We start from the raw sequence: 16,136 nt of genomic DNA on the forward strand, positions 1-16,136 counted from the left end.
CCCCGATCGCGCCGCACCGGCTGGCTAGCCCGGCGCCTGGTGGCCACGTGACGCGCCGGGAGGACTAGGTGGATCGGACCCGAACTCCAGCGGGACTGGGGCTCCGAACAGCCCAGAATCTGGGTGGACTTAGTTCCCGGGTACAGGGGGCAGGGGTCCCGGGGGGCCGCAGGCCTGGGGAAATGGAGGGAGAGAGGGAGGGACGATGCCCCGCGCTGAGATCGGGAGCCTGGGGGCCGAATGGCGGTGGAGAGGGAGCGACGTGGACGGGTCCGAGGTGCAGCCCTCGGGACAGTGGCCAGAACGCAGGGATCTCTGTGCACGGGAGCAGGGAGGGCGGGGCCAGGGTGCTCACCACCTGGGGATCGGGGCGCGGCCTGTGTGTGTGTGTGTGTGTGTGTGTGTGTGTGTGTGTTCGCGGACGCCTCCTCCCTTCGGTGGCAAATTTAGGGGTTCCACCAGGTAACCTTTGGAGACCTCGTCCTTAGTCCTGCAGGGATGATCAGTTTCTCACATAGAAACAGAATTTCACAGTTGCAAGAGCCCTCAAATTCCCTTAGTCCAGAGACTAAACCAGGGGTGGGCAAACTTTTTGACTCGAGGGCCACCATGGGTTCTTAAACTGGACCGGAGGGCCGGAACAAAAGCATGGATGGAGTGTTTGTGTGAACTAATATAAATTCAAAGTAAAGGAGCGGAGGGGAGAGCAAGAGAACCGGATAGAACAGCCGGATCCGGCCCGCGGGCCGTAGTTTGCCCACAGCTGGACTAAACTATAAAATACTTTTCTGTCCTTCATATCATTTCCCACAATTATTCGTTGAGCTCTTCCAGCACGTTAGACACTAGAAATACAAAGATGAATGAACTGAGACCATGTAGGTTCATTTAGTCAATGGAATTGATCAAGCAGGAAAGTAAAAAAAACAACAACAACAACAAAAAAACCCCAACAAATTGATCAAGCCCCGCAGGCACTCTTCGAGCGGCTTGAAATACGACATGGTTGCAATAGGCCCTGAACTTGGAGTTGCACGTCTGTCTCTCAGCCTTGCCACTGAGGACAGCCGAGGGTTTGGTGTGGGCAGGAAAGATCCTGACCTACCTGTACGAGTTTGGATAAGAGACGGTGTGTATCCAGCAGACTTTGTGGTATCCTGCCAACATCCCAATTCTTGTCCATCCGATCTTCCGGTCCTAGAATTGATGGGAGGGCAAACTACGATAGAGGGCCTTTGGGGTGGAAATCCTCGTCCTTTCCTCCTGGCCTGGCTGTTGAGAAGTGTAAATCGTGAGCACGGTGCTCTGTAAAACAAAGGACAGGCAGGAAGGGAAGGAAGTAACGGGGAGAGACGGGTAGTGTGTAAACCTGAATTTCTTTTGAATGGGGAGCTCCTTCATAGGCTTACAGGGGCACAAACCAGATCATGCACTCCACAGGGCAACCTGAGGGGCCCCCTGCCACCCCCCAACCCCATGAGCACAAAGGGGGCATTCATGTAGACATGTGTACAGTAGCCATGTAAGCAGTCTTCCTGTGTAGCTGTCATGTGCTTTATGCGTGTGAGGAGGGGGAGCCCTGGTTAGCTTACAGAGCTGCATGACCCGGAGGAGTAGGAAGGGTGGGGCCTGCAGCTCCAATGGGGCCCTAACCCAGCTCTGACGGCAGGCAGCAGCGAGATGACCTCGATCTTGCGAAGCCCCCAGGCTCTGCAGCTCACCCTGGCCCTCATCAAGCCTGATGCCGTCGCTCACCCACTGATTCTGGAGGTAAGAACGGATCTAAGCCTCTACGGGGTGCATCTGGCATCACTCCGTTCCCGGTGCCAAACGGCCACTTGTGAGGACTGACAGCGTAGTCCTGTGCCGGTACCGTGGAGGCAAAGCCGGGAGCCAGGAGCTCAGACCCTAAGAAGACGAACAATCTGTTGGCGAATTGGGGGCAGATATAAAATAGAAGACATAACCAGCACAAGAATACGAGGAACCCACCCTCAAGACAGTGTCTGTGTATTAGTTCTCTGTTGCTACATAGCAGTTACCGTAAATATAGCAGCTTAAAGCGGTACTTGTTTAGTATTTCACGACCTTAGAAGGCGAGCGAGGTACAGGAGGCGTGGCTGGGTTCTTCCTCTCACCAGGCCCAAGTCCAGGTAGAAGCTGACTGGGCCCTTACCTGGGGGTCGGGAGGACCCACTCCCAAACTTATTCCGGCTCCTGTGGTTTAGGACTGAGATCTCCATGTCCTTGCTTTTTTTCTTTTTTATTTATTTATTTAAAAATATATTTTATTAATTTTTACAGAGAGGAAGGGAGAGGGATAGAGAGTTAGAAACATCAATGAGAGAGAATCATTGATCGGCTGCCTCCTGTACACCCCCTACTGGGGATTGAGCCTGCAACCCAGGCCTGTGCCCTGACCAGGAATCGAACCTGGGACCCTTCAGTGCACAGGCCGACGCTCGGCCAGGGCTCCATGTCCTCGCTTCCAGGCAGGACAGCCCTCAGCCTCTAGAGGCCCCGAGGGTCAGACGGCCGCTCCATCGTCAGGTCAGCACCGGAGCAGCGAAGGCTTCTGCGCACTCTCTGGCTCCTCCTTCAGCTCCCGGCGGCACAGCTCTGCTTTTAAAGATCTGATGCATCATGTGATGCACTAGGCCCGGCCAGATCCCCTCCCTTTTGATTAAAGCAGAGTCAGCTGATGGCGGCCTTCATCACGCCGCAGAGCCCCTCTGTCCCGTCCTGTGACAGACTCATTTTGCACGTGTCCACAGTCCTGGAGGTTTGGGGGAGGCTGGTGCCCGCATTCAGCTTACCGGTGTTCGTAAGTCGTTGCTGGCAGCACTGAGTGAGCCCCCGCGGTGCAGGGCAAGACCAGCACCAGCAGGTGCTCTGCAGGTGTTGGGACCAGGCCCGGCCTCAAGGAAGGACGGGCTCCCCTTAGTCCCAGGTGGAGGACCAGCGGTCCGCAGAAGGGAGAGCCGAGGCAGGAATGAGAGTGGGAACCACTCCAAAGCTAATGGCCAGGGAGGCCGAGATGGTGGCATGTCTGATTCATCAGGTGTGATGGTAGTGTGTTCATCAGGTGTGATGGTAGAGAGAGTGTTCATCAGGTGTGATGGTAGAGTGTTCACCAGGTGTGCTGGTAGAGTGTTCACCAGGTGTGATGGTAGAGAGAGTGTTCATCAGGTGTGATGGTAGAGTGTTCATCAGGTGTGCTGGTAGAGTGTTCACCAGGTGTGATGGTAGAGAGAGTGTTCATCAGGTGTGCTGGTAGAGTGTTCACCAGGTGTGATGGTAGTGTGTTCATCAGGTGTGATGGTAGAGTGATCATCAGGTGTGATGGTAGAGTGTTCATCAGGTGTGATGGTAGAGTGTTCATCAGGTGTGATGGTAGAGAGAGTGTTCATCAGGTGTGATGGTAGAGTGTTCATCAGGTGTGATGGTAGAGTGTTCACCAGGTGTGCTGGTAGAGTGTTCACCAGGTGTGCTGGTAGAGTGTTCATCAGGTGTGCTGGTAGAGTGTTCATCAGGTGTGCTGGTAGAGAGAGTGTTCATCAGGTGTGCTGGTAGAGTGTTCATCAGGTGTGCTGGTAGAGTGTTCATCAGGTGTGCTGGTAGAGAGAGTGTTCATCAGGTGTGCTGGTAGAGTGTTCATCAGGTGTGCTGGTAGAGAGAGTGTTCATCAGGTGTGATGGTAGAGTGTTCACCAGGTGTGCTGGTAGAGTGTTCACCAGGTGTGCTGGTAGAGTGTTCATCAGGTGTGCTGGTAGAGTGTTCATCAGGTGTGCTGGTAGAGAGAGTGTTCATCAGGTGTGCTGGTAGAGTGTTCATCAGGTGTGCTGGTAGAGTGTTCATCAGGTGTGCTGGTAGAGAGAGTGTTCATCAGGTGTGCTGGTAGAGTGTTCATCAGGTGTGCTGGTAGAGAGAGTGTTCATCAGGTGTGATGGTAGAGTGTTCACCAGGTGTGCTGGTAGAGAGAGTGTTCACCAGGTGTGCTGGTAGAGAGAGTGTTCATCAGGTGTGCTGGTAGAGTGTTCATCAGGTGTGCTGGTAGAGTGTTCATCAGGTGTGCTGGTAGAGAGAGTGTTCATCAGGTGTGCTGGTAGAGAGAGTGTTCATCAGGTGTGCTGGTAGAGTGTTCACCAGGTGTGATGGTAGAGTGTTCACCAGGTGTGATGGTAGAGTGTTCACCAGGTGTGATGGTAGTGTGTTCATCAGGTGTGATGGTAGAGTGATCATCAGGTGTGATGGTAGAGTGTTCATCAGGTGTGATGGTAGAGTGTTCATCAGGTGTGATGGTAGAGAGAGTGTTCATCAGGTGTGATGGTAGAGTGTTCATCAGGTGTGATGGTAGAGAGAGTGTTCATCAGGTGTGATGGTAGAGTGTTCATCAGGTGTGATGGTAGAGTGTTCACCAGGTGTGCTGGTAGAGTGTTCACCAGGTGTGCTGGTAGAGTGTTCATCAGGTGTGCTGGTAGAGTGTTCATCAGGTGTGCTGGTAGAGAGAGTGTTCATCAGGTGTGCTGGTAGAGTGTTCATCAGGTGTGCTGGTAGAGTGTTCATCAGGTGTGCTGGTAGAGAGAGTGTTCATCAGGTGTGCTGGTAGAGTGTTCATCAGGTGTGCTGGTAGAGAGAGTGTTCATCAGGTGTGATGGTAGAGTGTTCACCAGGTGTGCTGGTAGAGTGTTCACCAGGTGTGCTGGTAGAGTGTTCATCAGGTGTGCTGGTAGAGTGTTCATCAGGTGTGCTGGTAGAGAGAGTGTTCATCAGGTGTGCTGGTAGAGTGTTCATCAGGTGTGCTGGTAGAGTGTTCATCAGGTGTGCTGGTAGAGAGAGTGTTCATCAGGTGTGCTGGTAGAGTGTTCATCAGGTGTGCTGGTAGAGAGAGTGTTCATCAGGTGTGATGGTAGAGTGTTCACCAGGTGTGCTGGTAGAGAGAGTGTTCACCAGGTGTGCTGGTAGAGAGAGTGTTCATCAGGTGTGCTGGTAGAGTGTTCATCAGGTGTGCTGGTAGAGTGTTCATCAGGTGTGCTGGTAGAGAGAGTGTTCATCAGGTGTGCTGGTAGAGAGAGTGTTCATCAGGTGTGCTGGTAGAGTGTTCATCAGGTGTGCTGGTAGAGTGTTCACCAGGTGTGATGGTAGAGTGTTCACCAGGTGTGATGGTAGAGTGTTCACCAGGTGTGCTGGTAGAGAGAGTGTTCACCAGGTGTGCTGGTAGAGAGAGTGTTCATCAGGTGTGCTGGTAGAGTGTTCATCAGGTGTGATGGTAGAGTGTTCACCAGGTGTGATGGTAGAGTGTTCACCAGGTGTGCTGGTAGAGAGAGTGTTCACCAGGTGTGCTGGTAGAGAGAGTGTTCACCAGGTGTGATGGTAGAGTGTTCACCAGGTGTGCTGGTAGAGTGTTCACCAGGTGTGCTGGTAGAGAGAGTGTTCACCAGGTGTGCTGGTAGAGAGAGTGTTCATCAGGTGTGCTGGTAGAGTGTTCACCAGGTGTGCTGGTAGAGTGTTCATCAGGTGTGCTGGTAGAGTGTTCATCAGGTGTGCTGGTAGAGAGAGTGTTCATCAGGTGTGCTGGTAGAGTGTTCATCAGGTGTGATGGTAGAGTGTTCACCAGGTGTGATGGTAGAGTGTTCACCAGGTGTGCTGGTAGAGAGAGTGTTCACCAGGTGTGCTGGTAAGAGTGTTCATCAGGTGTGCTGGTAGAGTGTTCACCAGGTGTGCTGGTAGAGTGTTCACCAGGTGTGCTGGTAGAGTGTTCACCAGGTGTGCTGGTAGAGAGAGTGTTCACCAGGTGTGCTGGTAGAGAGAGTGTTCACCAGGTGTGCTGGTAGAGAGAGTGTTCACCAGGTGTGCTGGTAGAGAGAGTGTTCACCAGGTGTGCTGGTAAGAGTGTTCACCAGGTGTGCTGGTAGAGTGTTCACCAGGTGTGCTGGTAGAGAGAGTGTTCATCAGGTGTGCTGGTAGAGAGAGTGTTCATCAGGTGTGCTGGTAGAGAGAGTGTTCATCAGGTGTGCTGGTAGAGAGAGTGTTCACCAGGTGTGCTGGTAGAGTGTTCACCAGGTGTGCTGGTAGAGTGTTCATCAGGTGTGATGGTAGAGTGTTCACCAGGTGTGCTGGTAGAGTGTTCATCAGGTGTGATGGTAGAGTGTTCACCAGGTGTGCTGGTAGAGAGAGTGTTCACCAGGTGTGCTGGTAGAGAGAGTGTTCACCAGGTGTGCTGGTAGAGTGTTCACCAGGTGTGCTGGTAGAGTGTTCACCAGGTGTGCTGGTAGAGTGTTCACCAGGTGTGCTGGTAGAGTGTTCACCAGGTGTGCTGGTAGAGTGTTCATCAGGTGTGATGGTAGAGTGTTCACCAGGTGTGCTGGTAGAGTGTTCATCAGGTGTGCTGGTAGAGTGTTCATCAGGTGTGCTGGTAGAGTGTTCACCAGGTGTGCTGGTAGAGTGTTCACCAGGTGTGCTGGTAGAGAGAGTGTTCACCAGGTGTGCTGGTAGAGAGAGTGTTCATCAGGTGTGCTGGTAGAGAGAGTGTTCATCAGGTGTGCTGGTAGAGAGAGTGTTCACCAGGTGTGCTGGTAGAGAGAGTGTTCATCAGGTGTGCTGGTAGAGAGAGTGTTCATCAGGTGTGCTGGTAGAGAGAGTGTTCATCAGGTGTGCTGGTAGAGAGTGTTCATCAGGTGTGATGGTAGAGAGTGTTCATCAGGTGTGATGGTAGAGTGTTCACCAGGTGTGATGGTAGAGTGTTCACCAGGTGTGCTGGTAGAGTGTTCATCAGGTGTGCTGGTAGAGTGTTCATCAGGTGTGCTGGTAGAGTGTTCATCAGGTGTGCTGGTAGAGTGTTCATCAGGTGTGCTGGTAGAGTGTTCACCAGGTGTGCTGGTAGAGAGAGTGTTCACCAGGTGTGCTGGTAGAGAGAGTGTTCACCAGGTGTGCTGGTAGAGAGAGTGTTCACCAGGTGTGCTGGTAGAGAGTTCACCAGGTGTGCTGGTAGAGTGTTCACCAGGTGTGCTGGTAGAGAGAGTGTTCACCAGGTGTGCTGGTAGAGAGAGTGTTCACCAGGTGTGCTGGTAGAGTGTTCACCAGGTGTGCTGGTAGAGTGTTCACCAGGTGTGATGGTAGAGTGTTCACCAGGTGTGCTGGTAGAGAGAGTGTTCACCAGGTGTGCTGGTAGAGAGAGTGTTCACCAGGTGTGCTGGTAGAGTGTTCATCAGGTGTGCTGGTAGAGTGTTCATCAGGTGTGCTGGTAGAGAGAGTGTTCATCAGGTGTGCTGGTAGAGAGAGTGTTCATCAGGTGTGCTGGTAGAGTGTTCACCAGGTGTGCTGGTAGAGAGAGTGTTCACCAGGTGTGCTGGTAGAGAGAGTGTTCATCAGGTGTGCTGGTAGAGAGAGTGTTCATCAGGTGTGCTGGTAGAGTGTTCACCAGGTGTGCTGGTAGAGTGTTCACCAGGTGTGCTGGTAGAGTGTTCATCAGGTGTGCTGGTAGAGTGTTCATCAGGTGTGCTGGTAGAGAGAGTGTTCATCAGGTGTGCTGGTAGAGAGAGTGTTCATCAGGTGTGCTGGTAGAGAGAGTGTTCACCAGGTGTGCTGGTAGAGAGAGTGTTCACCAGGTGTGCTGGTAGAGTGTTCACCAGGTGTGCTGGTAGAGAGAGTGTTCATCAGGTGTGCTGGTAGAGAGAGTGTTCATCAGGTGTGCTGGTAGAGTGTTCACCAGGTGTGCTGGTAGAGAGAGTGTTCACCAGGTGTGCTGGTAGAGTGTTCACCAGGTGTGCTGGTAGAGAGAGTGTTCACCAGGTGTGCTGGTAGAGTGTTCATCAGGTGTGCTGGTAGAGTGTTCATCAGGTGTGCTGGTAGAGAGAGTGTTCACCAGGTGTGCTGGTAGAGAGAGTGTTCATCAGGTGTGCTGGTAGAGTGTTCATCAGGTGTGCTGGTAGAGAGAGTGTTCATCAGGTGTGATGGTAGAGTGTTCACCAGGTGTGCTGGTAGAGTGTTCACCAGGTGTGCTGGTAGAGAGAGTGTTCACCAGGTGTGCTGGTAGAGAGAGTGTTCACCAGGTGTGCTGGTAGAGAGAGTGTTCATCAGGTGTGCTGGTAGAGTGTTCACCAGGTGTGCTGGTAGAGTGTTCACCAGGTGTGCTGGTAGAGTGTTCACCAGGTGTGATGGTAGAGTGTTCATCAGGTGTGCTGGTAGAGTGTTCACCAGGTGTGCTGGTAGTGTGTTCATCAGGTGTGATGGTAGAGTGTTCACCAGGTGTGCTGGTAGAGTGTTCACCAGGTGTGCTGGTAGAGTGTTCACCAGGTGTGCTGGTAGAGAGAGTGTTCACCAGGTGTGCTGGTAGAGAGAGTGTTCATCAGGTGTGCTGGTAGAGAGAGTGTTCATCAGGTGTGCTGGTAGAGAGAGTGTTCATCAGGTGTGCTGGTAGAGAGAGTGTTCACCAGGTGTGCTGGTAGAGTGTTCACCAGGTGTGCTGGTAGAGAGAGTGTTCATCAGGTGTGCTGGTAGAGAGAGTGTTCATCAGGTGTGCTGGTAGAGAGTGTTCATCAGGTGTGCTGGTAGAGAGTGTTCATCAGGTGTGATGGTAGAGTGTTCACCAGGTGTGATGGTAGAGTGTTCACCAGGTGTGATGGTAGAGTGTTCACCAGGTGTGATGGTAGAGTGTTCATCAGGTGTGCTGGTAGAGTGTTCATCAGGTGTGCTGGTAGAGTGTTCATCAGGTGTGCTGGTAGAGTGTTCATCAGGTGTGCTGGTAGAGTGTTCACCAGGTGTGCTGGTAGAGAGAGTGTTCATCAGGTGTGCTGGTAGAGTGTTCACCAGGTGTGCTGGTAGAGAGAGTGTTCACCAGGTGTGCTGGTAGAGTGTTCACCAGGTGTGCTGGTAGAGAGAGTGTTCACCAGGTGTGCTGGTAGAGTGTTCACCAGGTGTGCTGGTAGAGAGAGTGTTCACCAGGTGTGCTGGTAGAGAGAGTGTTCACCAGGTGTGCTGGTAGAGTGTTCACCAGGTGTGATGGTAGAGTGTTCACCAGGTGTGATGGTAGAGTGTTCACCAGGTGTGCTGGTAGAGAGAGTGTTCACCAGGTGTGCTGGTAGAGAGAGTGTTCATCAGGTGTGCTGGTAGAGTGTTCATCAGGTGTGCTGGTAGAGAGAGTGTTCACCAGGTGTGCTGGTAGAGAGAGTGTTCACCAGGTGTGCTGGTAGAGAGAGTGTTCACCAGGTGTGATGGTAGAGTGTTCACCAGGTGTGCTGGTAGAGAGAGTGTTCACCAGGTGTGCTGGTAGAGAGAGTGTTCACCAGGTGTGCTGGTAGAGAGAGTGTTCATCAGGTGTGCTGGTAGAGTGTTCATCAGGTGTGCTGGTAGAGTGTTCATCAGGTGTGCTGGTAGAGTGTTCATCAGGTGTGCTGGTAGAGTGTTCATCAGGTGTGCTGGTAGAGTGTTCATCAGGTGTGCTGGTAGAGAGAGTGTTCATCAGGTGTGCTGGTAGAGTGTTCACCAGGTGTGCTGGTAGAGAGAGTGTTCATCAGGTGTGCTGGTAGAGTGTTCACCAGGTGTGCTGGTAGAGAGAGTGTTCACCAGGTGTGCTGGTAGAGTGTTCACCAGGTGTGCTGGTAGAGAGAGTGTTCACCAGGTGTGCTGGTAGAGTGTTCATCAGGTGTGCTGGTAGAGTGTTCATCAGGTGTGCTGGTAGAGAGAGTGTTCACCAGGTGTGCTGGTAGAGAGAGTGTTCATCAGGTGTGCTGGTAGAGTGTTCATCAGGTGTGCTGGTAGAGAGAGTGTTCATCAGGTGTGATGGTAGAGTGTTCACCAGGTGTGCTGGTAGAGTGTTCACCAGGTGTGCTGGTAGAGAGAGTGTTCACCAGGTGTGCTGGTAGAGAGAGTGTTCACCAGGTGTGCTGGTAGAGAGAGTGTTCATCAGGTGTGCTGGTAGAGAGAGTGTTCATCAGGTGTGCTGGTAGAGTGTTCACCAGGTGTGCTGGTAGAGTGTTCACCAGGTGTGATGGTAGAGTGTTCACCAGGTGTGATGGTAGAGTGTTCATCAGGTGTGCTGGTAGAGTGTTCACCAGGTGTGATGGTAGTGTGTTCATCAGGTGTGATGGTAGAGTGATCATCAGGTGTGATGGTAGAGTGTTCATCAGGTGTGATGGTAGAGAGAGTGTTCATCAGGTGTGATGGTAGAGTGTTCATCAGGTGTGCTGGTAGAGTGTTCACCAGGTGTGATGGTAGTGTGTTCATCAGGTGTGATGGTAGAGTGATCATCAGGTGTGATGGTAGAGTGTTCATCAGGTGTGATGGTAGAGTGTTCATCAGGTGTGATGGTAGAGAGAGTGTTCATCAGGTGTGATGGTAGAGTGTTCATCAGGTGTGATGGTAGAGAGAGTGTTCATCAGGTGTGATGGTAGAGTGTTCATCAGGTGTGATGGTAGAGTGTTCACCAGGTGTGCTGGTAGAGTGTTCACCAGGTGTGCTGGTAGAGTGTTCATCAGGTGTGCTGGTAGAGTGTTCATCAGGTGTGCTGGTAGAGTGTTCATCAGGTGTGCTGGTAGAGAGAGTGTTCATCAGGTGTGCTGGTAGAGTGTTCATCAGGTGTGCTGGTAGAGTGTTCATCAGGTGTGCTGGTAGAGAGAGTGTTCATCAGGTGTGATGGTAGAGTGTTCACCAGGTGTGCTGGTAGAGAGAGTGTTCACCAGGTGTGCTGGTAGAGAGAGTGTTCATCAGGTGTGCTGGTAGAGTGTTCATCAGGTGTGCTGGTAGAGTGTTCATCAGGTGTGCTGGTAGAGAGAGTGTTCATCAGGTGTGCTGGTAGAGAGAGTGTTCATCAGGTGTGCTGGTAGAGTGTTCATCAGGTGTGATGGTAGAGTGTTCATCAGGTGTGATGGTAGAGTGTTCACCAGGTGTGCTGGTAGAGAGAGTGTTCACCAGGTGTGCTGGTAGAGAGAGTGTTCATCAGGTGTGCTGGTAGAGTGTTCATCAGGTGTGCTGGTAGAGTGTTCATCAGGTGTGCTGGTAGAGAGAGTGTTCATCAGGTGTGCTGGTAGAGAGAGTGTTCATCAGGTGTGCTGGTAGAGTGTTCATCAGGTGTGATGGTAGAGTGTTCATCAGGTGTGATGGTAGAGTGTTCACCAGGTGTGCTGGTAGAGAGAGTGTTCACCAGGTGTGCTGGTAGAGAGAGTGTTCATCAGGTGTGCTGGTAGAGTGTTCATCAGGTGTGCTGGTAGAGTGTTCATCAGGTGTGCTGGTAGAGAGAGTGTTCATCAGGTGTGCTGGTAGAGAGAGTGTTCATCAGGTGTGCTGGTAGAGTGTTCATCAGGTGTGCTGGTAGAGTGTTCATCAGGTGTGCTGGTAGAGTGTTCATCAGGTGTGCTGGTAGAGTGTTCATCAGGTGTGCTGGTAGAGAGAGTGTTCATCAGGTGTGCTGGTAGAGTGTTCATCAGGTGTGATGGTAGAGTGTTCACCAGGTGTGCTGGTAGAGAGAGTGTTCACCAGGTGTGCTGGTAAGAGTGTTCATCAGGTGTGCTGGTAGAGTGTTCATCAGGTGTGCTGGTAGAGTGTTCATCAGGTGTGCTGGTAGAGTGTTCACCAGGTGTGCTGGTAGAGAGAGTGTTCACCAGGTGTGCTGGTAGAGAGAGTGTTCACCAGGTGTGCTGGTAGAGAGAGTGTTCACCAGGTGTGCTGGTAAGAGTGTTCACCAGGTGTGCTGGTAGAGTGTTCACCAGGTGTGCTGGTAGAGTGTTCACCAGGTGTGCTGGTAGAGAGAGTGTTCATCAGGTGTGCTGGTAGAGAGAGTGTTCACCAGGTGTGCTGGTAGAGAGAGTGTTCACCAGGTGTGCTGGTAGAGAGAGTGTTCACCAGGTGTGCTGGTAGAGAGAGTGTTCACCAGGTGTGCTGGTAGAGTGTTCACCAGGTGTGCTGGTAGAGTGTTCACCAGGTGTGCTGGTAGAGTGTTCACCAGGTGTGCTGGTAGAGTGTTCACCAGGTGTGCTGGTAGAGAGAGTGTTCACCAGGTGTGCTGGTAGAGTGTTCACCAGGTGTGCTGGTAGAGTGTTCACCAGGTGTGCTGGTAGAGTGTTCACCAGGTGTGCTGGTAGAGTGTTCACCAGGTGTGCTGGTAGAGTGTTCACCAGGTGTGCTGGTAGAGTGTTCACCAGGTGTGCTGGTAGAGTGTTCACCAGGTGTGCTGGTAGAGTGTTCACCAGGTGTGCTGGTAGAGTGTTCATCAGGTGTGCTGGTAGAGTGTTCACCAGGTGTGCTGGTAGAGTGTTCACCAGGTGTGCTGGTAGAGAGAGTGTTCACCAGGTGTGCTGGTAGAGAGAGTGTTCATCAGGTGTGCTGGTAGAGAGAGTGTTCACCAGGTGTGCTGGTAGAGAGAGTGTTCATCAGGTGTGCTGGTAGAGAGTGTTCATCAGGTGTGCTGGTAGAGAGTGTTCATCAGGTGTGATGGTAGAGTGTTCACCAGGTGTGCTGGTAGAGTGTTCACCAGGTGTGATGGTAAAGAGAGTGTTCATCAGCTGTGATGGTAGAGAGAGTGGGAGGAGGCAGGCAGGACCACCAGGGAGAGGCTGTTAGGATGGCCAGAGCGGAGGGGCAGCCAGCACTTTCTGCCCCCTCCACCCCAGGCGCACATGCTGGTCATGTGACTGAAGGTCTTCCCCTCACCCCACCTTCTCTCCTGGCCCGCCCATGGCAGCCCCTCTTGTCCTGGGCTCCAGGGTCCCGTGTTCTGCGGGTCCGGCTCCGGGTCCTCCCTCATCCCTGACTGACCGTGTCTTTGTGGTGCTTGCCAGGCTGTCCATCAGCAGATTCTGAGCAACAGGCTCCTCATTGTGCGAAGGAGAGAGCTGGTGTGGAGGAGGGAAGACTGCCGGAGGTTCTACCGGGAGCACGAAGGTAGGACCCGCACCTGCCGGGGCTTCTCCCTCTCCCGCCCGGGAGGCACAGGAGGGATTTACCCGGACGCGGGTCGCTACCCCCCCCCCACCCCCACCGTGAAACTCATCTGCTTCATCCCAGCCGGAAGCTTAGTTTTATGTCCCCATGACCTTCACTCTGTCAGACCTTGTCCTAACGCTCAGTTTCTTTGTTAATCCTCACCGGAGGGATCTCTCCATGGATTTTTGGAGAGTGGAAGGGAAGGGGAGGGACAGAGAGAGAGACCCATCGATGGGTTGCCTTCTGCACATGCCCCGACCAGGGCTGGGGATCTGGGGGTCTGGGGATCGGAGCCTGCGACCGAGGGACGTGCCCTTGACCAGAATAGAACCGGGACCCTCCGGTCTGAGGGCCGACGCTCTACCCACTGCGCCCGTCGGGCTGGGGCCGAGCTCCCGATTTCATGTAACCTCCCGGCCGCCCTCGAGCGGGCGTTGTCCCGTCCCCAGTTACAGGTCAGGAAACAGCTGGGGGCGTTGGTGGCTCGCCCAAAGCGGCTCCGGTGGCAAGGGGCAGAGCCCGGCCTCAGACCCAGGCCCGCCAGGCTACACGGCCTGTTCTTGGTTCTGAAACCGTCTTACCCCTCCCAGCTGGGAGGGCGTGCGGAAGGCTCCTGGCACGTGTCCTGACGCAGGCGCTCTGTTTGCAGGGCGCTTTTTCTACCAGCGGCTGGTGGAGTTCATGGCCAGGTACGTCCAGCTTTGGTTCCCGCATCCTTACCGACGGAGACAGGCCCCCTGGCCCTCAATAGATGCAGTAATGTTACTGGCCACTCTTCAAAGTTGTAACGAGTGTCCAGAAACATGAACTCGGGGCTCGGACTGAGCCGCCCTGCCCCGGGGGCCTGCCCCGTGCTGGTGACTGTCCCAGCGGCCGCAGCAGGGTATTGCTGGACGCTGCCTAGCAACGGCTGACCTCCCTGGCTTTCTTGGACGTGAGCGGTGGCCCTCGCCACCTGTTGAGGCAGCATCGTCGGTGTCCAGCTAAAAAGGCACGGAAACGCTCAGGATGTACAGTGCGCCGTTTTTGTGTTTTTTGTTTTTTTTTTAATACTTTTATTGATTTCAGAGAGGGAGAGAGAGAGAGAAACATTGATGAGAGAGAAACATCAATCAGCTGCCTCCTGCACACCTCCCACTGGGGACGTGCCCGCAACCAAGGTACATGCCCTTGACCGGAATCGAACCTGGGACCCTTGAGCCCGCAGGCCGATGCTCTATCCACTGAGCCAAACCAGCCAGAGCAGTGCACCGTTTTTAAAAACATATTTTTATTGATTTCAGAGGGAAAGGGAAGGGAGGGAGAGAGAGAAACATCAATGATGAGACAGAGTCATTGATGGGCTGCCCCCTGCACACCCCTTACTGGGGATCAGGCCCTCAACCCGGGCATGTGCCCCACCCGGGAATGGAACCCTGACCTCCTGGTTCATAGGTCGCTGGCCGGGCTGCAGGGCGCCTTGATCTGTGACACGCTCACGGCGTGCCATCCGAGCCCCGATGGCCAGATGCCTGACACGCGCCCCTTGGTTCGCAGCGGGCCCATCCAGGCCTACATCCTCGCCCACCCGGATGCCATCCAGCTCTGGAGGACGCTGATGGGGCCCACCAGGGTGTTCCGAGCTCGCCACGTGGCCCCCGACTCCATCCGTGGGAGTTTCGGCCTCACCGACACCCGCAACACCACCCATGGCTCCGGTAGGTCTGCTCCAGGCCCACGGCCCAAATAGAAGCGGAGGGTGGGGGGTGCGGAGGGTCGGGGCGGGGGGTGGTGGCGGGCAGTGAGCTTTCCCTCCTGCGTTTCTGGCCTTTGTGGCCTCAGCCACAGGATGTGGTTCCAGGACTGAGGGCAGAAGAGGCTCAGTTTCTGAACCTGACGGCGCCTGCCTCCTGCCTGCACTCCGCCCTCCCGATAGACCCCTTCTCCCTCCCTACCTCTCCTTCTCTCTCTCTCTCACTCTCTCTCTCTCTCTCTCCCTCTCTCTCCCTCTCTCTCTCTCTCTCTTCCTCTCACTCTCTCTCTCTCTCCCCCTCCTCCTCTGCAGACTCCGTGGCCTCCGCCAGCTCCCTCTCACTCTCTCTCCCTCTCCTCTCTCCCCCTCCTCCTCTGCAGACTCCGTGGCCTCCGCCAGCAGAGAGATCGCGGCCTTCTTCCCCGACTTCAGCGAGCAGCGCTGGTACGAGGAGGAGGAGCCGCAGTGGCGCTGGGGTTCCGTGCGCTACAGTCCGGAGGGGGGTGTCCACTGCGCAGCCGGCACAGGCGGCCAGGACCGGCCTGGCACCGGCCTGTTGGATTGAAGGCTGGGTCGGGGGCTGGGGCTGATGGCGCCATGGCCGCTAGGCACCGCCCCGCCTGAGAGCCTGGCTCCTCTCTGCCACCGCCTCCAGGCCTAGCGCTCCTCTGCTCTTCGCTGGGCTGGTCCTGGGGGCTCAGAGGAAGGAGGGCTCCTCCTTCTCCTGAAACGGTTCCCTCCTCAGACCCAGGTACGCCAGGCTACCTGGGGAGGGGCTGGCCTGCCTGACGGATCACTATAAGCAGCACTCGGCTGCTTCCTCGGTGTGAGGCGGCTGTGCTAGGGCTGCGCGTCCTTATGGAGTCATTGAGCCGCCCTGAGGCCCCCCGCCCTGTGCTCCGTGAAGCGGGAGCCGTGCAGACCTCTCCCGGGGGGCGGCCTTTATGTGAACAAAGGCCGTGGCTGCCTGATGAATCAACTCAAAATGTAGCTGCTTAAGAGAATTATCACGCCCTGGCCGGTGTTGCTCAGTGGATAGAGCACCAGCCTGCAGTCTGAAGGGTCCCGGGTTCGATTCCGGTCAAGGGCACGTGCCTGGGTTGCAGGCTCGATCCCTAATGGGGAGCATGCAGGAGTCAGCCGATCCACGATTCTCTCTCATCATGGATGTTTCTCTCTCCCCCTCTCCCTTCCTCTCTGAAATTAATAAAAATATATTTTTAAAAGAAGAGAGAGAGGAATCACTGTTCTTAGGTGTCTGTCGATGGGCAGGGTGAAGGCGCTGGTCTCACGGGGACTCGCTCGTGGCTGCATTCAGTGGGGGGTCCCACGGGGCTTTCGTCGTGAGCTTCCTCACGGCGTGTGTGGTCAGGGTCCCACGGGGCCAGCCCCCTTCACAGGCTTTCTGCTCCTCTCATGTTTGCTAACATCCCATTGGCCAAAGCAAGTCACATGATTGGACACACAGCGTCCATTTGGCAAGGGC

The 16,136-nt window shown here is 54.3% G+C and overlaps 1 protein-coding gene across 2 annotated transcripts; it reads left to right on the top strand.

Moving 5' to 3' along the window:
• Positions 1 to 18: 18 nt before the first annotated feature.
• Positions 19 to 15,889, top strand: NME6 (NME/NM23 nucleoside diphosphate kinase 6). 2 transcript variants are annotated; one of them, XM_080673480.1, is made up of 6 exons: positions 19 to 140; positions 1,674 to 1,770; positions 12,774 to 12,876; positions 13,568 to 13,607; positions 14,455 to 14,615; positions 15,031 to 15,889. In XM_080673480.1, the coding sequence occupies exons 2-6, from the start codon at positions 1,681 to 1,683 to the stop codon at positions 15,213 to 15,215; spliced, it is 579 nt and encodes a 192-aa protein (XP_080529606.1). In that variant the 5' UTR covers positions 19 to 140; positions 1,674 to 1,680; the 3' UTR covers positions 15,216 to 15,889. The 2 variants fall into 2 exon arrangements, with proteins under 2 accessions (XP_080529606.1, XP_080529607.1); XM_080673481.1 differs by having other exon boundaries at positions 29 to 140; positions 1,670 to 1,770; positions 15,031 to 15,872.
• The last annotated feature ends 247 nt before the right edge of the window (positions 15,890 to 16,136 follow it).

This window comes from Plecotus auritus, assembly GCF_963455305.1.
Source record: "Plecotus auritus genome assembly, chromosome: 6".
NCBI classification, from domain to species: Eukaryota; Metazoa; Chordata; class Mammalia; order Chiroptera; family Vespertilionidae; genus Plecotus; species Plecotus auritus.